General features: G+C 42.9%; 1 protein-coding gene across 1 annotated transcript in view; it reads right to left on the reverse strand.

The window, feature by feature from the left end:
- The window catches only part of LOC115471271 (putative hexokinase HKDC1), a 110,937-nt gene that overhangs the window by 15,268 nt on the left and 69,632 nt on the right, over window positions 1-26,037 (reverse strand). The window contains exons 16-19 of the mRNA XM_030204973.1: window positions 23,328-23,483; window positions 11,738-11,971; window positions 7,253-7,398; window positions 3,660-3,794 (exon numbers count right to left, since the gene is read on the reverse strand). Coding sequence (XP_030060833.1) covers window positions 3,660-3,794; window positions 7,253-7,398; window positions 11,738-11,971; window positions 23,328-23,483 — 671 coding nt within the window. The remainder of the gene's footprint in view (window positions 1-3,659; window positions 3,795-7,252; window positions 7,399-11,737; window positions 11,972-23,327; window positions 23,484-26,037) is intronic.

Consider the following 26,037-nt stretch of genomic DNA (forward strand, 5'->3'; position numbering starts at 1 on the left):
GAGGATCATTAAAGATTTGTAAATAAATGTGGTAGAGGCCTTAGGGATACTTAATAATCGGCCTATTGGGGAGGCAGAAACACCCCTAATGTGAATGGTTACTCCTAACCTACAAGTCTTGACTACCAAACATGACTAATTAGGATATTGGGAAATTACAGCAGAGCTATGATGCCCTACAGGGCCATTCCAGGAGTGGCAAGGCTGGATTTATATGCTCTACAAATAGTTAAATTGTTAATAATAAATACAGGTTTTGGAAGGGATGATTGATATAGACTATCAGTGAAAAGTAAGGGTAATACTTAATAACCAAAGTCCACGTGATGTTTTAATTCAGGCTAATGATGGAATTGCTTAATTATTAATTTTACCCATGTTACAATCTGGAATTGTGAAGGTGGATCCACCCACCACCTTTACCACACGAGAGGATAAAGGCTTTGGATCCACTAATCTGTCTGCAGGAGCAAAGGTGTGGGTTACCCAAGGAAATGGGCCCCCACAGCCTGCTGAAATTATTACCCAAGGGGCAGACAATACTGTCCTGATCCTCCAACCTGGGCGGGAAAAAATGGACTTATGTCCAGCAAATAAATGTTATCTTAGAGAGTAATTAATCTGTTACTATGTTTCACTTATAGATCCTTGTAAGAGTCCAGTATAATCCTCCTTCTTATGGTGTCTTGGGTATTGCCATTACCCCGGTGGGCGACTACATCTTACCACTGAAAGACAAGGCAAGCTGATTTGGCAGTGGAAGAATCAGAGTGAAATCTGACATGTTCAGCTAATTAGATGTGCCCTGTGGCAACTGTCAACAACACTCAAATATGGAAAGAAGTCCTGTCACATGAATGAGTTTAGTATGACTTGCACAAGTCAGAGACAGTCAATACAGCATTGTTGACCCCAAAATGCGGACATTGTTGACATTTACACCACCAATGTGTTATTAGCAAATGTTTATATTTTTCTTGTGTGAACACTATACCTATGGAGACTTGTGTAAAAACTGTAGTACTCTTAATTGCCTTAATTGTAGAGTAAAATGAGTTTAGTATGATACATTGTTAGGAGCTTTTGGTACAAGTGCAGAGATAATAAATGCTATTGATGCTGAAATTTTAGACAAAACAAAATGTATTAGAACTGACATTAATCAGCTTATTATTTTTCAATATGATAAAGGTTTTTTTTATTATACTCAGATAGTTTACAAGTAGAAATTAATATAGCATAATTTACTACTTGCATGTTGTAAGATTTATTTGCCCTTATACAACGGAATAAGGCTCAAGATGACTAGTTCTGAATACTTGTGGAGGTGAATTTCACCAGTGGGTTCCTTCCACAACCTGATTAATAATTTCAAATACTGCATTGCGCAGTGACCTCTTTTGTTCTGGGCAAATTGTGTAGTTTAATGTAACAAAGCAGTGTGTATTATTTGTAATACTGAATTTTGGTTAGTTATTAGTGGGCAGCATTATTACTATTTGCCCTTGGATTAATTATACTTCCTGTTAATTTTAGTATGTTTGTTGAAATTAGTGCTCAGTATATTATCCATTTGTATAATCTGTCCTGTTACTTTTTTTTTTTTTTTTGGTTGTTTTTATGTATGGATTGTCGTTCAGACAGAGTTGAAAATCAAGGACCGATTGTAATGGAAGTGAATTTTAAAGCCTGTTTTTCAACCCTGTCTTTGACCGAAAGTAACTTTTCTTATAAATATAAAAAACAAGTTGGAATGCAGAAGATAAGACACAGCTCTAACTAATTTGGTATGCAAAGGGGAGGATGGTTCTTATTTCCCAGGCCCAGCTAGGCCACCTGGACTTGGGAAAGTATGTGACCACGTTCCCACAAACGTAAGCAAAGAAGCATTCTGTAATTTTCCATAGAAGCTTTCTGTAACTTTCCTTAGCTCTCAACATGTGTCCAGAGCCTAATAAAAAGGGAGGGCTTGTCACACCAGGGTGGGGGTTCATCTGTGGGCAGACGTGTCGTGCAGAAGATCTGTACCTGGTCTGAAGTTCCTAACTCTGGCTGTGAACCGGGCCCGCCCAGCTGTTGATAAGAGCCTAGATGATGGAGACCAGTGTTGTATGTATATAATCTGTTTTATAGCTTTCTTTTAGTTAGATGGTTTAATTAGTGTGCATACTGAAGGAGGGGTGCAGGGAACAGCTGCGCAGCCATCTGCTCTGCCGGTTCCCTGCTCCCTCTGATGTTACTTCCTGTTCCAGGGCAGAGGGAGCAGGGAACTGGCAGAGCTGACAGCAACGTAGCTGCTCCCAGCACCCCAGGAGGTAAGAGCAATGTAGTGGGGGGTGTTTTGAGGTGATGCACCGGGGGGCGGACGCTGCACCCGGGGAGAGGACAATGCTGCATCCAGGTGGATGGGTGTGCGCAGCGGTGATCTGCCCTGGGTGGCAGCCGACTAAAGAACACCACTGCTCTTCAGTTTCCAAAGCTGGACATTATTAAAAAAAACAAAAACCTTCTCCCATGTTGTGCCAAAGGAAAAATCTTTTGTAGAAAAGACTTCTACAAATACAAAGAACTGTAGAAAGCTAAAGCATGATATATACCAACAAAGACCTTCTTGATCTATGTAAGGTCATCTCTGGGTTCTTTTTATTGCATAACATAGAATGCTAGATGCATTTAATTGGATAGGAACAAGGCATATGGGATGCTATTTTATCAGTAATAGAATAAGAAGAAACAGTTTTATTGTGATATTGTGACTGCCTTGAGGTGCAGGCCATATTTTTGTCATTGAGTCCTGCCCATTCTGCGCCTATATGGAAAGCACTGATGAATTTCACCAGGGGGGGCCCCAGGATAAAATTAGTGGTTCATATCTTCACGTTTCATATAGTACATCAAAGCAATCCAAACTCAACAAAAAATTTAGGGCTTCTTTTGCAAAGCTGCGTTAGTGATTCCTGCGTGGCAAATAAGAGGAAGTCCATTCAATTCCTATTAAGGACCATAGAACCTGGAGTCAGCCAACAAGTTGTTCAGTTGGTCATTCATCTCCACCATACAATCATCAGTCCAGACCCATACATAGTCTTAAAGTTATTTTTTATATAATATCAAAATCATATTTATTTATTACATTTGTATCCCACATTTTCTCGCATAGCAGTAGGTTCAATGTGGCTTACAGATTCTGGAGAGGAAAGTACCAACTCCAGGAAAATATACAGAGTGGAAAACAGAGTAACAGTAGGTGCAAGGAAGCTGATAAGGTTCCGGAAAAGAGAATACAACTCTGGGACAAATATTTATTTATTTATTTATTAATGTACTTATACCCCACATTTTCCCAACAGGGGGAAGCTTGACGCCTGAATAGATCCATGCTTACAGCCTTTCCAACTGGGGTAGTGCAAGGTGAGGTATAATCTTGAGAACGGGTCAGCATTTCTGACTGGCAAGTCAACCAGGTTGAGCATGTAACTTGGGACAACCCCATGGAGGATTTTGTGAACCATGGTGCAAACCTTGAATTCTATATGCTCTTTGATCGGAAGCCAGTGAAGTTTTACAAGAAGAGGCTTTATTGAAGACAAGCCTCGCTGCCATGTTTTGGACAGTCTGTAGTTTTCGCAAGACAAAGCCCTTACACCCTGCCAATGTACCATTGCAGTAGTCTGTATGACAAAGCACCAATGATTGTACCATATTTCTAAAGAGTGGTCTTGGGAAGAGGTGGCAAACTCGCTTGAGCTTCCACAACATGATGAACATGTTCTTGGCTTGTGCCTTTGCTTGACCTTCAAAAGTTAAAAAATGGTCAAATATTACTCCCAAAATTTTCAAACTTTCAGAGATAGGAAGGGTGAGTCTATTGACCAAAATAGAAGTGGGAGGGATGAACTTGCGCTGGGAAGTCAAAACAAGGCAGTGTGTTTTGTCCACATTAAGTTTGAGCTTGAAAGCATTTGCCCAAGAGTCCATTACTTGCAGGACGCTGCTGATGGACTTAATAATCTCTGATACTGTAGAACAGAAAGGAATATATACTACTACATCGTCAGCATAGTTAAACGGATGAAGTCCCAAATGAGCTAATGTGTGTGCCAATGGGGTTGAAAATGATAGGCGACAGGGGAGAACCTTGAGGCATGCCACATTCTGCGCTCCATACCGCAGATAAGTGCGAATTCACTTTAACCTGGTATGTTCGAAGCATGAGACAACCCTTTAGCCACTTGAGTACATTGCCTCCTACTCCCAATTCGTCTAGCAGTCTTAAAAGAATATGGTGATTGACCATATCAAAGGCACTTGACATATCAAATTGGAGGAGCAATATGTCCTTGCTGGTAGCAAGTTCCTGCCTGAGCTGTGTAAGTAGGGTGAGCAGTGCTGTTTCGGTGCTGTGTCCCACACGGAAGCCTGACTGAGAAGTTGCAAGTAGATTGAAATTTAGTGTTATGATTGTGGTCGTGACCCCTCTCAAACTTATCTTATTTCTGGTGGTCAGCTTCTTAGCTGGCTTCTTTCTGTCCTTCTTGAGTTAGCTCTGTCTCTGTATGCTGGCTGCTCCCAGCATGGTTCTAATTGCTTCACTATACTGCACCTGTGTGTGTTGCCTGAGTTGGCTCTGCCTCTGTCTCTGTGTGCTGGCTGCTTCCAGCGTGGCTCTAATTACTCCACTATACTGCACCTGTGTGTGTTGAGCCTCTCTGTGCTTCAATATGCTTTCTGCCTGAGTCCTGTAGTTGTGACATCATCAGTCAGGCCCTTGATAAGGAAGTGGTGTTCTTCCATTCAGGGGCTTTGCAAACGCCAAAGGTCCCGGTTAGTGTTTGGTGCTGTTAGCACTTCTGCCTTGTCTTGCTTGCCTTGAATCCTATCCTGATTCCAGTCCTGTTGGCTCCCTTTCCCTCCTGTCTGAGAACCCTGTATTCCTGGTGCAGTTAGCACTTCTGCCTTGCTCTTTTCTGGGTGCCTGGTGGCACTTCTGAATCCTGTCTGCTTTTGGCTCCCTTTCCCTCCTGTCTGAGAACCCTGTATTCCTGGTGCAGTTAGCACTTCTGCCTTGCTCTTGTCTGGGTGCCTGGTGGCACTTCTGAATCCTGCCTGCTTTTGGCTTCCTTTCCCTCTTGTCTGAGTACCCTGAACCCCTGTCTGCCTTGCTTTTGTCTAGGTGCCTGTGGGCACTTCTGAACCCTGTCTGCCCTGCTTGCTTTCAGTTTCCTTCCAGTCCGGTCTGTTTGGAAATCCTGTATCCTGATTCCTATCCTGAACCCTGTTGTGGTCTGGCTTGTTTAGTGTCCCTCCTAGTGTGAGTTCTCTGATGTTCCTGCCTGCTAGTTCAAGTACCAGTTTTCCTCCAAGCCCTGCCGGCGGCTAAGTGTAGGTGAAACCTAGGTCCAGTCCCATGTGTTCCTGTCCAGTGTGTTCCAGTACAGTGCGTACCTGTCCGGTGCGTTCCAGTCCAGTGTGTTCCAGTTCAGTGCATACCAGTCCGGTGCGTTCTAGCCCAGTGTTGGTTCATGGGTTTTGCCTGCTGCTGCCTCTCCTCGTCAGCAGCCCAAGGGCTCACGATTACTCCAGAGTCCATGCCTGTGTGTTTTGAACCTGAGAACCTGACATTTAGGATGTAATCCGTGAGTTGACTGGTGACTACACTTTCCATTAGCTTGACTAAAAGTGGAATGGATGCTACCGGCCTATAGTTAGTCACATCGGCAACGTTTTTCTTGCGGTCTTTCGGTATGGGTGTTAAAACAATGCTTCCATAATCCTCTGGAAATAACCCACACTGAAGCACATGATTGACATAGGAGCAATGGAGGGTTAAGTGACTTGCCCAGAGTCACAAGGAGCTGCCTGTGCCTGCAGTGGGAATCGAACCCAGTTTCCCAGGACCAAAGTCCACCACTCTAACCACTAGGCCACTCCTTATGTGACTTTTAAATGCCCTTCCTACGAATTATTTGCTATTTCCCTACCTTTTTCTTCCTTCTGGCAAACTTAGAGGAGTGAAGTGGCTTAGTGGTTAGATGCAGCAGGTTGCAAACCTGGGGAACTGGATTTGATGCCCACTACAGCTCCTTGTGACCCTGGGCAAGTCACTTAACCCTCCATTGCCCCAGATAGAAATAATACTTAGATTTGGGACAGAAAGTACCTGCACAGATATTTGTGTGTGAACTGCTCTATGCCTATATTTCATGAACACCTAGCACCCACCTGGGGTTAACCCTGTGGCTACCTGGAGGATCTGTCTCCAGCACTGCTCAGGCCTGCTACCATCTGCACACATGCTCTACACTGGCATACCCTTCCACTTGCCTGCTGGGCGAGTCTCCCACTCTCAAGTTATTCCCTGGTGACTTCTACGACTCTGGGGCAACACTCCCAGGGGTCCCACAGTTCCTAGAAAGCACTCACAGACCCGAAACATAAACCACCAGGATTCTTAGTCAGTCCAAGACATCAGAGCTAATAAACTAATGGGTTTATTATCACAGAAATAGAACAGTGGCTGATATAAAACAGGTGGAAAAACAACAAGCAATAACAGTTAACAATAAGGATCAATATTAAAACTAAACACTTTGTCACTACCAGGGTAGCACCTGAGGAGTTTCAGAAAAATAACTGCTCACAGTTCTGGAACAGGGCCTTAGGGCAGAGATATTTACCCTCTGCACTCCCTATCTGAGACTGGGGAACATCCAATATCTCCTGGCTGGATCTGAACTCCAGACCCAATCAGAGCCCACAGCATGAAAGAATCTGGCCAATAGTAGGGCAGGATACTTTTTCCTCAGGGCTTAAGCTGAAAAGAAACAGCCTTCTTTGCAACAGCTTTAAAACACAGAACAAACACCACCGGCTGGCCAAACAAGAGAAATACACTGCATGAAAATATTATTACAATTCAAAGACTTGAAAATCTCCTGTTTCGCTACAGTCTATATGTAGGCTCAAGCAGTATATCAAATGCAATAAATAAGATATGTTTAAGCACCCCCCACCAGCAGAAGGACTGAAAGGAAGCTGAAAGCTTGGACAATGTTTGTAAACTTTGGAAAAATCTGCCACATAGTACTGCCACCAGAACTGACCCATGACAAGCTAAGACAATGACTTTTTAACATAAAATAAAGGTTATGTAGTACAACATATAGGTGCACTCTCCTACTTCTCATAATTTAAACCTTTTGGATGGCTTATCAAATCCTTCAAGTACATTTTGGCTACAATACACCTTTACTGTCTATTTGAATTTTATTGTGCAGTCTCTTTGCCACTGCAGTAATGAGTGCAGCCCCCTTGCCGCTACCATCTTCAGACAGCATGAAAGTCACGTTGCACTTGGGAGCCAGGTCTGCCACAGTTTCTTGTAAAATCCTAGAGAAACTAAATTTAAGACAAAATTAGTGTAATCGTGTTTTCTACTTCAGAAAAGAGCAATGAGAAATCTCTACACTCTGACCCTCAGATTCTATATAGGTCATCAAACTTTGGGCATGGTGAACAGACTAATTAGTTCATAGGCCAATAATTGGTGTTAATTTGCACTCATTTGGGTTTACACGTGGATCTTCCCTGTGCTGTATTCTATAAAATGTGTGCCTAACTTTTATAGCACGCAACACAAAAAGAGGGAGTGGCCATGGGAGGGGAATAGATGGGTCAGGAGCATTCCCAGTATTTGGGCACAATGTTATAGAATAGGGTTGTTTACATGCCCAACTGCCATTAGTTGACACCAGCATTTACACTAGGTTTCAGCAGAGTGACATCCAAAGTTAAGCATGAGATGCGCAGCAAAGTAGTATTTTATAAAGAGCATTCTACACAGAGCGCCCTTTGCAGAATACCAGTTTGGTGCAGATCTTCCCGGCACCTAATTTTGGGCATCATTTATAGAATTCCTCCCTGAGTTTTACTCACTCCAAATCCTCAAGTTCTTCATAGTGGTTGTTCTGTCAACTTCTTTGACCTCATAGCTGTAGTATGTTTCTATAGGAGCAGGGGTTCTCAACCCAGTCTTTGGGACACACCTATCCAGCCAGGTTTTCAGGATATCCACAATCACAATGAATATGCATGAGGTGACAAAACAATGCAACAAGGCGGTGGCTGTGGCCATGGCCATGGCCAGAAGGATGCTAGGCTGCATGGAGAGGGATATAACCAGTAGAACAAAGAAGGTGTTGATGCCTCTCTACAAGCTGTTGGTGAGGCCCCACTTGGAGTTTTGGAGGCCGTATCTTACTAAGGATGTAAAAACACTTGAAGCGGATCAAAGAAAAGCGACAAAAATGGTATGGGATTCTGCATTGCAAGACATATGAGGAGAGACTTACTGTCCTGAACATGGATACCCTGGAGGAAAGGAGAAACAAGGGTGATATGATACAGACGTTCAAATATTTGAAAGGTATTAATCTGCAAACAAACCTTTTCCAGAGAAGGGAGGATGCTAGATCTAGAGAACATGAATTGAGGTTGAAAGTGGGCAGACTCAGGAATAATGTCAGGAAGTATTTTTTCATGGACAGGGTGGTAGATATCTGGAATGCCCTCCTGCAGGAGGTGGTGGAGATGAAAACAGTAATGGAATTCAAAAATGCATGGAATAACACAAATGAATCCTGTTTAGAAGGAATGGATCCAAAGAAGCTTAGCGGAGATTAGGAAGCAACACCTGCAATTGGGAAGCAAAGTGAGTACTGGGCAAACCTCTGTGGTCTGTGTTCTGATCGTGGCTGGACAGATTTCGCTTCAGCTTCAGAAGTTGGAGAACAAGGCTAGTGCTGGGCAGACTTCTGTGGTCTGTGCCCTGATCATGGCTGAATAGATTTGGATGGGCTGGAGTGGAGCTTTTCAGAGGCTTCGATGTTAACTTCAGAAATTTTAGAACAAGGACAGTACTGGGCAGACTTCTCCATGCCCTGAAAATGGCAAGGACAAATCAAGGCCAGGTATACATATGACGTATCACATACCATATGCAATGAGTTTATCTTGTTGGGCAGACTGGATGGACCATACAGGTCTTTACCTGCTGTCATCTACTATGTTATATGTAGATGGATTTGCATGTCCTACCTCCATTGTATGCAAATTTATCTAATGCATATTCATTGTGGGTATCCTGAAAAGCTGACTGGCTATGTGTGTCCCGAGGACTGGGTTGAGAATCCCTGCTGTACAGACACACACCTTATCAATAAGGAACCCTTAAATCCACTTACACTTATTTTGCTTGGATTTATATATATACTAGTAAAAAAAGCCCACTTCTCATTGAAATGAAACGGGCGCTAGCAAGGTAATGACCTTCTGCCATTAATGTTTTTAAGGGAACTGTTAGGAGAAATGTACTCTGATGGTAATCAATAATTTTCAGTGGTGAAAGTGAGTATGTGTGAGACAGGTAGTGACTATGTGTAAGACAGAGAGTGTGAATGTGTGTGAGAGAGAGTATATCTCACAGAGATAATGAGTATTTGTGATAGAGAGAGAGACAGACAGACAGACAGATACCTTGGAGTAGAGTCTGTAATCCCAGTCAATCTCTCTCAGACTGAGTGTGTGTCAGAGCGTGGAAGACAGAGATACACAGAGAATGTGTGTGTATGAGTGAGAGAAAGACCCAGTGGGGGGAGGGGGGGTGTCACAGAGAGAAAGACAGAGAGAGTGATTAAAGATTCTTCTCCCCTTCCGTTCTCTCCACTTGTCTCCTCCTTTGATGTCTGTACCTTGGAGTTGATTTTCAGAGAGTGGAAGAGAGAGATACACGAGGAGGGGCATAATCGAACGGCACTGGCCATCTATATAGCCGGCGCAACAAAGAGCGGTCCTAAACCGTATTATCGAAAAAGATGGCCGGCCATCTTTCGTTTCTATAATACGGTTGGGGCCGGCCAAATGTCAGAGATGGCCGGGTTTGAGATGGCTGGCATCGGTGTTCACCAATAATGGAAACCGATGCCGGCCATCTCAAACCCGGCCAAATCCAAGGCATTTGGTCATGGGAATACGGTTGGGGCCGGCCAAATGTCAGAGATGGCCGGGTTTGAGATGGCCGGCATCGGTGTTCACCGATAATGGAAACCGATGCCAGCCATCTCAAACCCGGCCAAATCCAAGGCATTTGGTCGTGGGAATACGGTTGGGGCCGGCCAAATGTCAGAGATGGCCGGGTTTGAGATGGCCAGCATTGTTTTTTGCCGATAATGGAAACCGATGCCGGCCATCTCAAACCCGGCCAAATCCAAGGCATTTGGTTGTGGTAGGGGCCAACATTTGTAGTGCACTGCCCGTACCTCGGAGTTCAACTTTCTTGAAAGTGAGAGTCCTGTCAGGCGGTTTTGTGTGCTTCCCACCATCGTGGTCCTCTGTTCTCTGGTTGTAGCGTTACTATGCAGCCTTCCCTTCCCTCCAAGGACGGGGCAGTGAGAGCGAGTGCGATTGCCTGAGGTTGGTCCCTTCTCCTTCTGTCGTTGCGTTTCTTTCCCTGGCAACTATACAGAGTTCCCTCGAGGGCGGGGCAGTGATCGGGAGTGCGATTATGAACCCTACGAACACTACACGGCTTCACTGCCACGGAGTCAGCTTCAGAACGTTGGAGGTGTGAATTATTATATTAGATATATATTTATGGGTTGAGGGTGTGGAAAAGAGGGGGTTGCTATGTTCCTCTTTTGTCTTTATTTTCTTCCTTCTGGCTTCTTTTCCTCTCTCCCCCCCCCCCCCCTCCCCAACTTAGTTTTCCTGGAAAACTATCTATACCGGTGCATACATTTTCTAGATTAAAGTATACATTTACTATTAAAAAAGGCCCGTTTCTGACACAATTGAAACAGGCACTAGCAAGGTTTTTCTCGGAGTGTGTATGTTTGAGAGAGTGTGTGTGAGAGTCACTGTGTGAGAGAGAGAGAATCTGCGAGTGTGTGTGTGTGACAGAGAGAGTGAGACTGGGTGTGAGTGTGTCTGTGAAAGAGAGTGTGTGTGCCTGGGGCCCCTCCCTCCCACCCAGTTGCAGTGTCCCCCCTCCCTCTGGGTTCCAGGGTCAACCCCCTTTTTTTAAAGTTTTTGTACAGGTGGTGCATTCCTCCCCTGCTCCCCTCTCGTCGCCTCCTCCAAGTTCCAGACCCTCCTCCCCCCCCGAGTTCCAGACCCCCCTCCCTCCGAATTCCAGACCCCCTCCCTCCCCCTCCTCCCTTCGAATTCCAGACCCCCCCCTCCGAGTTCCAGACCCACCCGCTCTCCAAGTTGCAGACCCCACCTCCCTACCTCCCTGCTTCCCTCCCTCCGATTTGCAGACCCCCTTCCTCCGATTTCACGAACCCCCCTCTGAGTTCCTGACCCCCCCTCGGAGTTCCTGACCCCTGGACCCCCCTGCCGCGACCCTCTCGAGCCCCCCTTCCCGCTGCCAACCCTCAGGGCTTCGGACCCCATCTGTGAAGAAAGTTACGGACACAGGCAGGCAGACGCATAGAATGTTGGAGGTGAGAATTATTATATAGAATATTCAAATTTTTGAAAGTATGCAAGTAACTGCAATCCTACCCTTTGGAAATGCCTCCAATATGTGCGTGTAAAAGTGTGCACATACCTGCATATGGGGAAGGCAGTTCTTGTAAAAACCCATTCCTATCATGAAAGCACTGTTTTGCCCACTGAAATGGCTTTGAAAATTTTCCACCATGCAAACCTTTATGAAAAGCTAGTAAGATTCACTCACTGTGGGTGCAGCTTGTACAGAGTTCCGTCCACACCAACAGTGATATCCAGATGATGTAATCCTCTGTTCTCCCTGATCTTATCCACGATAGCAGCCATTCCGGCACTGCAGAGCTGGGCAGCTCTTTTAGAAACTGTGCCACACACTTCTTTTACAATAATACTGTCATCACAGGTGCTTTCCAGGCCCAACTGCTGTAGAATATTTCTTACTTGAAGCAGGGCTAGCCGGTCACTGCATCAATATAAACATATGCACAGCAGATCTTACAGGTTATACAATACACTGTGAAACACAGTAGCAAGAGCATACAGTATTACTTAAATCAGTCAAATTACTAAAAGCTAAAGATGGTTGCTCTCATCACAACAGCCTGGATTATGAGACGTACATGCCAAGTTAACTAGTTTGTATACACTTTAATCTGTAAAAATAAAATGGACTTCCAAAAGAAATGGCAGAGACACAATCCAAAAAGGAATTCAAAATGATAAGGGGAAAAAGCATGCAGCGCATGGCTCATGGAATTCATTTCAGCCCGTCTGCATGTAAATGCTTCTGTGTGTCTGTGATCAGGAGAGATGATGGGAGAGGAAGCCCATTTGAAAGATGAAATTCCTTTATCACTACATGTGAATCAATGTATGTATACTGCAACTGTTGTAACTGCTTCTCCCATAGACACGTACTGAGCCATTTTTGGAAGGGGTTTATTTCTCTTTGAAATAGAGGAGTGTGGTAGCCGTGTTAGTCCACTCTTAAGGTTATCAATAGAAATCAAACAAAATAAAACATGGAAAAGAAAATAAGATGATACCTTTTTTATTAGACATAACTTAATACATTTTTTGATTAGCTTTCGAAGGTTGCCCTTCTTCATCAATCGGAAATAAGCAAATGTGCTAGCTGACAGTGTATATAAGTGAAAACATTCAAGCATTACTATGACAGGCTGACAGGGTGGGAGGATGGGGGTGGGTAGGAGGTATGCACGGGGACATCAAAGCATATCATTGATATTCTAACAGGATGGATGTGGATAGGTGAGGGGTGGGGTGATCAACAGAGACATACAGCTTTATAGTTTATAATGGGCTAGGAACCCCAGATCCTTGTTAAGTCCTTTCTGTTGGGTGTTAAAATATTCAATCATTCTGACTTCAAAGGTCTTTCGTTCTTGTATGGTTTTAAAGTTACCTTTCAGGATTCTCACTGTGAAGTCACTGGTACAGTGTCCTGGTCCTGTAAAATGCTGACCAACAGGTGTGGGAGCCCTACTGGCACCAGTATTGTTCATGTGATGTCTATGTAAATTGAATCTTGTCTTAAGCATCTGGCCTGTTTCTCCAATATAGCATCCTTTGTTACATTTTTTACACTGAATGATATATACCACACTGGAAGATGAGCAAGTGAAAGATCCCTTTATGTTGAATATCTTTCCTTTGTGGATGACTATGGGGTCCTGTGAAATATTTTGGCATAGTTTGCAACTGGATAAATTACAGGGAAGTGTGCCCTTCTGTTCCTTTTCAGTCTGTGATGGAAGTTTACTTCTGATTAGCTTGTGTTTTAAGTTGGGTGGCTGTCGGAAGGCCAGTACTGGTGGGGATGGGAATATCTATTTCAGTAATTCATCCTCCTGGAGTATAGGTTGTAGATCTCTTATGATTTTCCTCAGTTTTGAAGGCAGAATAAAATTGTTTCAGAGTTTCTTCACCCTCTGTCCAAAAATGTAGTACTGGTACATCGATGACATTTTTATGATTTGGACGGAGGGTGAAGAAACTCTGAACCAATTTTATTCTGACTTCAATACATACCATCCTACAATCAGATTCAAAATTGACTACTCCCCAGAAAAAGTCAATTTTTTGGACACCACGGTCTCAATCAGTGATGGCTGTATACAAACATCTATATACAAGAAACCCACAGACAGATGCAGCTACCTCCACAACTCCAGCTTCCATCCTTCACATACAAAAAGATCCATCATTTAAAGCCAAGCCACAAGATACCACCGTATCTGCTCTGACCCAGGGGACAGAGACAGACACCTTAAAAGCCTGACTGCATCCTTCAAACAGAAAGGCTACAACCCCAAAATAATCTCCAAGAATATTGCCTCCTCCCTCAAAACACCCAGGGAGAATCTGCTACAGTACAAGGAGAAAAAATCCACAGACAGAATCCCCCTTGTAGTGACATACAATCCAGAGCTGGAAAAACTGAGGAAAATCATAAGAGATCTACAACCTATACTCCAGGAGGATGAATTACTGAAAGAGATATTCCCATCCCCACCAGTACTGGCCTTCCGACAGCCACCCAACTTAAAACACAAGCTAATCAGAAGTAAACTTCCATCACAGACTGAAAAGGAACAGAAGGGCACACTTCCCTGTAATTTATCCAGTTGCAAACTATGCCAAAATATTTCACAGGACCCCACAGTCATCCACAAAGGAAAGATATTCAACATAAAGGGATCTTTCACTTGCTCATTTTCCAATGTGGTATATATCATTCAGTGTAAAAAATGTAACGAAGGATGCTATATTGGAGAAACAGGCCAGATGCTTAAGACAAGATTCAATTTACATAGACATCACATGAACAATACTGGTGCCAGTAGGGTTCCCACACCTGTTGGTCAGCATTTTACAGGACCAGTACACTGTACCAGTGACTTCACAGTGAGAATCCTGAAAGGTAACTTTAAAACCATACAAGAACGAAAGACCTTTGAAGTCAGAATGATTGAATATTTTAACACCCAACAGAAAGGACTTAACAAGGATCTGGGGTTCCTAGCCCATTATAAACCATAAAGCTGTATGTCTCTGTTGATCACCCCACCCCTCACCTATCCACACCCATCCTGTTAGAATATCAATGATATGCTTGATTTCCCCGTGCATACCTCCTACCCACCCCCATCCTCCCACCCTGTCAGACTGTCATAGTAATGCTTGAATGTTTTCACTTATATACACTGTCAGCTAGCACATTTCCTTATTTCCGATTGACAAAGAAGGGCAACCTTCCAAAGCTAATCAAGAAATGTATTAAGTTATGTCCAATAAAAAAGGTATCATCTTATTTTCTTTTCCATGTTTTATTTTGTTTGATTTCTATTGAGTTCTCTTTGAAGAAACTTCCTCTGAATCACCTCCCCCCATCATAGAAGCCCAGACCAGATGTGTTCTACATATTAAAAAAGGTAGAAAGAAGAGAAAGCAACAGCCGGCGTAGTTAAAAGGTGAAGTGAAAGATTATTAGAGTCAAAAGAATATCTTTGGAAAAAGAATCTAAATGAAGAGAATAAGAAGCAACATAATCACCAGCAAATTAAATGCAAAACATTGATCAAAAAGGCTAAAAGAGAATATAAAGAGAAACTTGCCACAGATGCAAAAATTCACAGTAACAACTTCTTCAGGAACATCAGAAGCAGAAAGCCTGTGAAGGAGTCTGTAGGATCCCATTAGGTCATCAAGGAGCAAAACGGACACAAGGCCATAGCAGAGAGACTGAATGAATTCTTTGCTTCGGTCTTTACGGAAGAAGATGTAAGAGATCTACCTGAACCAGAAATGGTTTTCAAGGGTGATAATGCAGAGGAACTGAAAAAATCTTGGTGAACCTGAAGAAATATTGAGCCAAATCAACAAAGAGTGGTAAATCAGCTGGATTGGATGGTATACATCCCAGGGTATTGAAAGAACTCAAACGTGAAATTGATGATCCGCTGTTAGCGATCTGTAAAATGTCGTTAAGATCGTCTGTACTACCTGAAAATTGAAGGGTGGCCAATATAATGCCAATTTTTAAAGAGTTTCAGGGGTGATCTGGGAAATTACAGACCAGTAAGTCTGACATCAGTGCTGGGCAAAATAGTGGAAAATATTATAAAGAATAAAATTATGGAACACATAGAGGAGGGGCATAATTGAACGCAAACGCCCATCTCCATGGGTGTCTATATCCGAGAACGAGTATGTGAAGGGGCGGGACAGACTGTATGTTCGAAAAAAATGGGCGCCCATCTTTTTTTTCAATAATATGGTTTGTGCCCGGCAAATGCATCGGATTTGTGCGGATTTGAGCTGGGCGGTTTTGTTTTTCAGCGATAATGGAAACTGAAGGCACCCAGCTCAAAAACGAACAAATCCAAGGCATTTGGTCATGGGAGGGGCCAGGATTCGTAGTGCACTGGTCCCCCTCACATGCCAGGACACCAACCGGGCACCCTAGGGGGCATTTGTAACAATTAAAAAAAAAAGTTAAATACCTCCCAAGTCCATAGCTCCCATCCCTTGGGTGCTGAGCCCCTCAAATCCCCCCAAAACCCACTGCCCACAACTCTACACCATTACCATAGCCCTTATGGCTGAAGGGGGGCACCTACATATGGGTACAGTGGGTTTTGGGGGCGGTTTGGAGGACTCCCATTTACCACCACAAGTGTAACAGGTAGGGGGGATGGGCCTGGGTCCACCTGGGTGAAGTCCATTGCACCCACTAACAACTGCTCCAGGGACCTGCATACTGCTGTGATGGAGCTGTGTATGGCATTTGAGGCTGGCATGCAGGCTGGAAAAAAAGTTCTTAAAGTTCTTTTTTTTTTTGTGGGACCACTGGGGGAGTCAGGGGTGGTCATCCCCGATTCCTTCCGGTGGTCATCTGGTCATTTAGGGCACTTTTTTGGGACTTGTTCGTGAAAACAAAAGGGTCCAAAAAATGACCCAAATTTGCGCTAAAAACGCCTTTCTATTTTTGATTATCGGCCGAAGGCGACCATCTCTCCTCGGCCGATAAACACGCCCCAGTCCCGCCTTCACCACGCCTCCGACACACCCCGTCAACTTTGACCGTTTCCGCAACAGATTGCAATTGAAGACGTCCAAAATTGTCTTTCGATTATATCGATTTGAACGCCTTGGCGAGATGGGCACCCATCTCCCGATTTGGGTCGAAATATGTGCACCCATCACTTTTGAAAATAAGGCTGATAGAAAAACAGGGTTTAATGGGTGAAGGTCAGAATAAATCCAGCCAAGGGAAGTCTTGGCTCACCAATTTGCTTCATTTCTTTGAAGGCATGAATAAACATGTTGATAAAGATAAGCCAGTTGATGTAGTGTATCTAGATTTTCAGAAAGCTTTTGACAAAGTTCCTCATGTGAGACTCCTGAGAAAATTAAAAAGTCATGGGATAGGAGACAATGTTCTGTTGTAAATTAGGAATTGGTTATTGGGCAGAAAACAGAGGGTAAGGTTAATAGCCATTTTTCTCAATGGAGGAAGGTGAATAGTGGAGCGCCGCAGGGATCTGTACTAGGACTGTTGCTGTTTTAACATATTTATAAATGATATGGAAATCACAATGATGGCGTTTAAATTTGCAGATGACATAAAACTATGCAAAGTTGTTAAAACACATGCAGACTGTGAAAAAATTGCAGGAAGTCCTTAGGAAATTGGAAGACTGGTCATCCAAATGGCAGATGAAAATTAATGTGGACAGGGACGTATGAGGAGAGACTTGCTGACCTGAACATGTATACCCTGGAGGAAAGGAGAAATGGGTGATATGATACAGACGTTCAAATATTTGAAAGGTATTAATCCGCAAACGAACCTTTTCCGGAGATGGGAAGGCAGTAGAACTAGAGGACATGAAATGAGATTGAAGGGGGGCAGCCTCAAGAAAAATGTCAGGAAGTATTTTTTCATGGAGAGAGTGGTGGATGCTTGGAATGCCCTCCCGTGGGAGGTGGTGGAGATGAAAACGGTAACGGAATTCAAACATGTTGGGATAAACATAAAGGAATCCTGTTCGGAAGGAAGGGATCCTCAGGAGCTTAGCAGAGATTGGATGGCAGAGGCGGGGCTGGTGGTTGGGAGGTGGGGGCTAGTGCTGGGCAGACTTATATGGTCTGTGCCCTGAAAAAGACAGATACAAATCAAGAGGCTGGTGGTTGGGAGGTGGGGCCAGTGCTGCGCAGACTTATACGGTCTGTGCCCTGAAAAAGACAGATACAAATCAAGGGGCTGGTGGTTGGGAGGCGGGGCTAGTGCTGGGCAGACTTATATGGTCTGTGCCCTGAAAAAGACAGATACAAATCAAGGGGCTGGTGGTTGGGAGGCGGGGCTAGTGCTGGGCAGACTTATATGGTCTGTGCCCTGAAAAAGACAGATACAAATCAAGGTAAGGTATACACAAAAAGTAGCACATATGAGTTATCTTGTTGGGCAGACTGGATGGACCGTGCAGGTCTGTTTCTGCCGTCATCTACTATGTTACTATGTTACAAATGCAAAATGATGCACATTGGGAAGAATAATCCAAATCATTGTTACCTGATGCAAGGGTCCACCTTAGGATTCGGCACTCAAGAAAAGACATTGTAGACAATATGCTGAAATCTTCTGCCCAGTATGCAGTGGCAGCCAAAAAAACAAAAAGAATGCTAGGAATTATTAGGAAAGGGATGATAAATAAGACCAAGAACATTATAATGCCTTTTTATCGATGAATACTGTGTTCAGTTCTTGTCGCTGTATCTCAAAAAAGATATAGTAGAATTAGGAAAGATTCAAAGAAGAGCGACCAAAATGATAAGAGATGGAACTCCTCTCATTTGAGGAAAGGCTAAAGAGGTTAGGGCTCTTCAGCTTGGAAAACAGACGGCTGAGGAGGGATATGATTTGAGGTCTACAAAATCCAGAATGATGTAGAACGGGAAAAGTGAATTGACTTTTATTCTTTCAAAAAGTACAAAGACTAGGGGACACACAATGAAGTTGTGAAGTTTGTGAGCCCTTGGCCCAGAGGTGGCTGCGTAAGAGTCACCCAACCACCTCTGGGTAGACCAAGTCCCCCTAGAACTAAGAGTGCTCCAAATGACTGGACTGGACCACAAGTGGAGATGAACCGAAGCAGCTTTAATAGTAGCAAAACACAAGGCAAAAAGGGTAGCCAAAAGGCACAGAAAGAGAACAAGCTGCCTAGCTACACAGTTTAACCTAGCTGGAGCAAGGCAAAATATAAAGCATGAAATAAGGTAAAGTAGAACAGCCTAGCTGTATAGGGGAATCAAACAGAAGCAGCCTAGTTGCACCTCTCAACACTGGCTGCAGCAAAGTGTACATAAAGTAGCAAGGCCAGAGCCGACTCTCCCAGGGATGGTGAAGTAAAGTAGCAAAGCCCGAGCCGACGCTCCCAAGGCAGGCAAGAAAAAGCTGAAGGCAAAGCTTTACTCCTCAGGACAACCAGGCTTGGAAGCAGACTTCACAGGAACACAGCATAAGGTGAAAGCTGTAGGCAGAGCTTTACTCCTCAGGACTACCAGGCTTAAAGGCAGACTTCCACTGGAACACAGCATTAGGAGAAAGCTGTAGGCAAAGCTTCACCTCTCAGGACTACCAGGCTTGGAAGCAGACTTCCACTGAAACACAGCATAAGGAGAAAGCTGTAGGCAGAGCTTTACTCCTCAGGACTACCAGGCTTAAAGGCAGACTTCCACTGGAACACAGCATTAGGAGAAAGCTGTAGGCAAAGCTTCACCTCTCAGGACTACCAGGCTTGGAAGCAGACTTCCACTGAAACACAGCATAAGGAGAAAGCTGTAGGCAAAGCTTCAGGCCACGGCCTAGCAAAGAAACAGTAATTGGAACTAATAATTGCCAGAACACTGAGCACACTCAGAAGCCAGCTTAAGAAATGCTCAGTGCTTATGACATCACCAGCTTGGTCTCCACCACTCAACAGTAACCCCTCAGGTCACTGACTGGAACTACAGGTAATTTTAGTAGAGTTAGAAGGAGGAACAGGACACTGACGAGCAAGGCATGGACGTCGATGACGACAACTGTGACAGAAGTTACTCGGAAATACTTTAAAAAAAAATAGGAAGAAATATTTGTTTAAATCAAAGAATAGTTGAGCACTGGAATTCATTGTCAGAAGATGTGGTAACAGCGGTTAGCATATCTGGGTTTAAAAAAGATTTGGACAAGTTCCTGGAGGAAAAATCCATAGTCTGCTATTGAGATAGACATGGGGGAAGCCACTGCTTGCCCTAGGATTTGTAGCATGGAATGTTGCTAAATTTGGGTTTCTGCCAGGCACTTGTGACGTGTAGTGGCTTCTGTTGGGAGGAGAATACTGAGCTAGATAAACCATTGGTCTGATCCAATATGGCTGTTCTTTAGGTGGTATATTAAATCCCATCATCCTTCCCTTCCCTATAAGACTCCCTCCTTCCAAAACTTTCCCTCTGGTCTGTCCCATCTCCTCTGACATCATTTCCTGTTTCTGCATGGATGGAACGGTTAGAGGGAAAGCTTTGGACCAGGCCTCAAGCAGCATATGTGCAACTCTGCCACTGCTAGGGACCAACAGAAGACCATCTTTAAGGCTGTCTGGTGTGAAGGGGTGATGTTGAATCGTGGGTGAGGGAAGGATGCCAGTTAACACTGAGGACAGTGGTTGGGAGTGTAAAAGAACTGAAGAGATGTTTGGAGGAGATAGGAGACATTGTAGCATGATACATTTTTAAATTCATGATTAATAATTGATGCAGTAATGGCAGAGTTAACTGCAATTAACTTGGGGGCCCTTTTACAAAGGTGCGGGAGGGCTAACGTGTGGGTAGCATGCGCCCAATTGGCACTACCGCCGGGGTAGCATTTGTCCCCGGCGGAAATTTTGATTTTTGGTGCACACCAAATCCTGTGTTTGCAAATAATTTTCTATTTTCTACTGCATGGGTAGAGTGTGAGCCCTTGCTGCTAAGTAAGGGCTCAGGCTGTAAATAGTCACATGCTAGTTTTAATATTAGCTCATGCCCATTTCCCAGCCCATTAAAAAATAGCCTTTTTACCAGCCAACACTACCGCAGGCCACTTTTTACTGCGGCTTTGTAAAAGGGCCCCTTGGAGCCTTACTGGTAACACAACTAGGATGGTATTTGTAGTGTTTAAATGGAATGACAAGATCTCAGTTCATCTAGAGAAGGAGGATTAGAATATTCTGACTTCATGCCACGACATTCTGTTGGGCCAAAACCACTCTGACCTAATATTTTGCAGTCTCCACAGAACCTATATACAGGGTGAGGCAAAAAGTAACCTAGAGTTATTTTTTTTTCCTGTTTTATCAGCAACCACTTGGAATTGCAATGTGAAATTTTACAGCTTTATTTGTTGTTATTATCTACATTTATGTGCCTAGTGAAAGGAGATTATCTTTAAACACGGTGAAGTTACACATTTTTTAGTGTGACCACCCAGCGATTTTCATGTGTTCAAAAATGTTTGTACTGTAATATTGCCAATACTTGGGGAAAAAAAGGGGAGGGGGGTACCAGCTTACTGTTAATGACATCACAGTGATGTAGACATTTTCTGGGGAGCAATGTTGGAGGCCTAGCACAAGCTCCACCCAAAGTCGCAAACAATCGCTGAAGTCAAGGAAGTGTTGCAGATGATCTAGGGACAGATTGAGAAGGCTGTTAAGAACATCAGTGACTGAAGGCCTGTGTTAAAGCTGGGGTGGACACTTTGAGCATTCACAGTGACTGTGAAATTCTGAAACATTGTTAATTGTTTGAATGATGTTATTTTACTGTGTTTTAACTCAAACATTTTTAATGTGCAAAAATCACTAGGTAGTAGTATTAAAATGTCAGTAACATTACCATACCATAAGATAATTAAATAGCATTTAATAGTAATATGTAAGTATGATGACTAAATAAGTACGTAAAATTTCTTGTTGAAATTCAAAGCGGTTGCTGAGAAAATAACAAAAAAAACTACAGGGTTACTTTTTTTTGCCTCATCCTGTATACCCAACCTTCTATAAATTCAGCTGACATGTTAGTCCCCTTTGCTGGAGATGCGGTAGATACTGAAAGGCTTTGCTTAACAGAAGACTATCTCTACTTCAGGAAGCAGGTGAAAGCTTGTATTTTTCAACTAGGCCTTTAATGGAAGAAGTAACTAACTTGTTAGTCACACACACACAAGGAATGACCCTGGCTGCACATTCTATAGCACAACAAGTTTACACACTCCTACCCTAGCCAAAATAACATTCCAGCACACTTCTGACCTCCTCACTTGCAACTTTCCTTAAATTAGTACCTTATTTTCTTACTCCTGTTACTCTACCTTATCTGTCTATATGTTCCATCTTTGCTTACATCCTATACTGTCTATTAAAATGTTTTATTGCATATTCTGTTGACATTGTAATGTAGCATACTATGCCATACTTTGTATTGTTGTTTGAATATTTTTACTGCTGTAATTGTCTATTGCTTATGTTTGACTTATTCTTGGTATAAATCTTTGCACCAAATTTGAGTGTAGATATACCGTATTTTATAATACTGCACACATCTTTAGTGAATGCCCCTCCCATGGCCACACCCCCTTTTCACTTGTATGCTAAAAAATTTGTGCGTGCATCTTTATAGAATAGTGCTTAGCTAGATGCGTGCATAAATTTAATTAGTGTCAATTGATTGCACCCAATTATTGGTGCCAATTGGCTTGTTAGACAATTAAATTGCATACACTAATTGGGCGTGCACACAATTTTGAGCACTATTTTTAGAATTTGGGGGACTATGCTGCTTATAGAAATTACTCTCAGGTAAAATTACCCACTGTGACAAGAATGTGCATATGTTTATGTAACTCAGGTATAGGCATATTTGGGGGTGGGTTTTAGGTGGAATATGGATAGAATTGCATTTTATGCGTGTATAAAATACATGCATTCTGAGGGACTGTTCATGCGAATATTTATACCTGCTACTGAACAGGTGCAAATATATGAAGCTTTATTTTATTTGAAATTTCTGTGGCTTTTATGAGGAAATTTTATTAAAATACATAGGTGCCCACAAGTCATTATTAAATAGGTCCAAAATAGGCATCTACTTGCCCTCCAGCTAGTCTCCACCATTACTCTCCACATGTATACATTAATTGGTCGATATTTAGTTCATGGTGGGTTGAATTAGGCCTGGATACTCAGTGCCAGCCAGTGTCTGTCTGAGCCATAAAAAAGAATTAAAAAAAAAAAAAAGGTGAGAATTAGAAATACATAAAGCAGCATGTGGCATTGGGATTTATAGTGTATAGACAGCCTTCAGAGACTAATGAGAAGATGGATTACATGGCAAATCTTGAACAATGAAGGACCATACAAGATGTGGAATTAAAGATTTATGTCGTTAAGGAAAAATTCTGCATTAAATGTAATAGTTACCACAAAGCAGTAGTGTGAGGGAAATAAGGAGAAAGAATGCAGATATGATAACTCTACTAGCAATGGAAACTTATGCAGCCCAGTCATTAGAAAATCACTGAAAGAGACCAGGATCATATTACCAAGTTTGCATTTAATTTTTTTTCTTCAGTTTCTGATAAACATATTCATGCAGTGCCTATTTATTGAAACATTCCATTAGAACCATATCAAAGAAATATAACTTTATATTGAACATTATATATATAATATATTTATATTTGAGCATTATATCGTAGCATCTAACATTTTTCTTACCTTTCAATCATGGATATAAATTTAGATTCAAATATGCCTTTAGTTCTTAGTCTTTCCGAAATCTGACCTCTGAACAACAGGCCATGTTTGGTTAATTCGATCAGAATTTGCCTTACTATTTCACCCAGATACATTCCACTGATCATTTTTTCAAACCTAGTGTGCAAAGAAAATGCTCAAAATGAGGAATCCATCTTCAGCATATAGTCAACACCATCCGTGCACTACTCATTGAATCCGCAGACCCAGAGAACAACACCAGTAATAACAGGTAGCACTTTAAAGATCCAAAGGAAATGTACATTTTTAGAGTAGGCTTTATTAATAGACAATATATCATTATATTTGTTGTTTAATATACTATGCAGAGCTGTTACAAAGTTATGATGCCAAGATTTTAGAATTCTGTTCATGTCTGGTGTGGCCTAGTGCTTAGAGTACCCGTATTGACATCCAGAGATGGCCGTTCAAATCCCACTGCTGTTCCTTATGATCTTGAGCAAGTCACTTAACCCTCCATTGCCGCAGGTACAAATTTAGATTGTGAGCTCTCCAGGGACAGGGACATACCTAATGCACCTGAATATAACTCACCTTGAGCTACTACTGAAAAGGTGTGAGCAAAATCCCAGTAAATAAATAATAAATAAATATATGCCAAGGATTAGCATTAGAGAGCTACATATAGTCTATAATATATACTTGAAAAGCAAGAAGTTTGGTTCATAGTTTAACAAGATATAAATTACACACGTTATGACACAATGGCACATTTCCCCTTGCTCTATTCGCAGACTCAAACATGTCTGTATGGAGGGCTTGATGATAACAGATGTGGTAAAGTATATCTCAGAGTATTAGGGATTAGGTAGGTTAGTGGAAGAAGACATATACGATATCTGCATGTTGTGACTGGCAATGCAGGGCTGTACTAAGGACTGTATGGGTACACAGGGATACAAGGGAGGTGAGGGTGCCAAAATTGCTCCCTGTCCATTGTTCCCTATCCTTGGCTGCAGTGCAGTGGGCAGAATGGGGGCACCAGGAGCTGTATCGCGCAGGGCGTGATTCTGGCTCAGTATGGTCCTGTGGAGATATATATGAATTGTGAACATATCTGAGTGGTGTATTTATAAAGAGTGGAGGTAAGTATCTTGAGGGATATCTGACAAGTGTGTATGGTGTGTGTGAGATGTTGAGAAGTTACGTGGAGTGGCATGGCATGGGATGGGATGGGATGTTGGTGTCACCTACTGGACCTTTTCATATACAGGATCTAGGATCAAAGAAATTTTGACATAGCAGGTAGCAATTGGACACCTGTTCCTTGGTCAGACCACTACAAACTGACCTTCACCCTACACTGGAGAGAGGCAGGAGATAACAGAGGAACACAACAGAACCTCGGAAATCCATTCAAATGGAAAGATAATAGCAGAAGACTTCTGGAATAAAACAACAAATGAGGCACTAGGTCCCCAATCAGAAGACTTATTGGCATCCTGGCATACCAGTAGCAGGCTAATCCTGGACACGATAGCACCCCAAAAAAATGCAAAAAAGAAGACAGCCAGCAAATCCTCTCCCTGGATTAATCAAGATATTGTAACAGCCAAAAGGCTTTACAGGAAACTAGAGAGGAAATGGAGTAAGGATCACACAGAAGATAACGAGGTAACCTGGAACAAGGCATTGAGAACCTACAAAAATCAAATCCAACAGGAGAGAAAAAAATCATTATGAGCGATATACAGTGGTGGAAATAAGTATTTAATCCCTTGCTGATTTTGTAAGTTTGCCCACTGACAAAGACATGAGCAGCCCATAATTGAAGGGTAGGTTATTGGTAACAGTGAGAGATAGCACATCACAAATTAAATCCGGAAAATCACATTGTGGAAAGTATATGAATTTATTTGCATTCTGCAGAGGGAAATAAGTATTTGATCCCCCACCAACCAGTAAGAGATCTGGCCCCTACAGACCAGGTAGATGCTCCAAATCAACTCGTTACCTGCATGACAGACAGCTGTCGGCAATGGTCACCTGTATGAAAGACACCTGTCCACAGACTCAGTGAATCAGTCAGACTCTAACCTCTACAAAATGGCCAAGAGCAAGGAGCTGTCTAAGGATGTCAGGGACAAGATCATACACCTGCACAAGGCTGGAATGGGCTACAAAACCATCAGTAAGACGCTGGGCGAGAAGGAGACAACTGTTGGTGCCATAGTAAGAAAATGGAAGAAGTACAAAATGACTGTCAATCGACAAAGATCTGGGGCTCCACGCAAAATCTCACCTCGTGGGGTATCCTTGATCATGAGGAAGGTTAGAAATCAGCCTACAACTACAAGGGGGGAACTTGTCAATGATCTCAAGGCAGCTGGGACCACTGTCACCACGAAAACCATTGGTAACACATTACGACATAACGGATTGCAATCCTGCAGTGCCCGCAAGGTCCCCCTGCTCCGGAAGGCACATGTGACGGCCCGTCTGAAGTTTGCCAGTGAACACCTGGATGATGCCGAGAGTGATTGGGAGAAGGTGCTGTGGTCAGATGAGACAAAAATTGAGCTCTTTGGCATGAACTCAACTCGCCGTGTTTGGAGGAAGAGAAATGCTGCCTATGACCCAAAGAACACCGTCCCCACTGTCAAGCATGGAGGTGGAAATGTTATGTTTTGGGGGTGTTTCTCTGCTAAGG

The sequence above is a fragment of the Microcaecilia unicolor genome, chromosome 5 (assembly GCF_901765095.1).
Source record: "Microcaecilia unicolor chromosome 5, aMicUni1.1, whole genome shotgun sequence".
Taxonomy (NCBI): domain Eukaryota; kingdom Metazoa; phylum Chordata; class Amphibia; order Gymnophiona; family Siphonopidae; genus Microcaecilia; species Microcaecilia unicolor.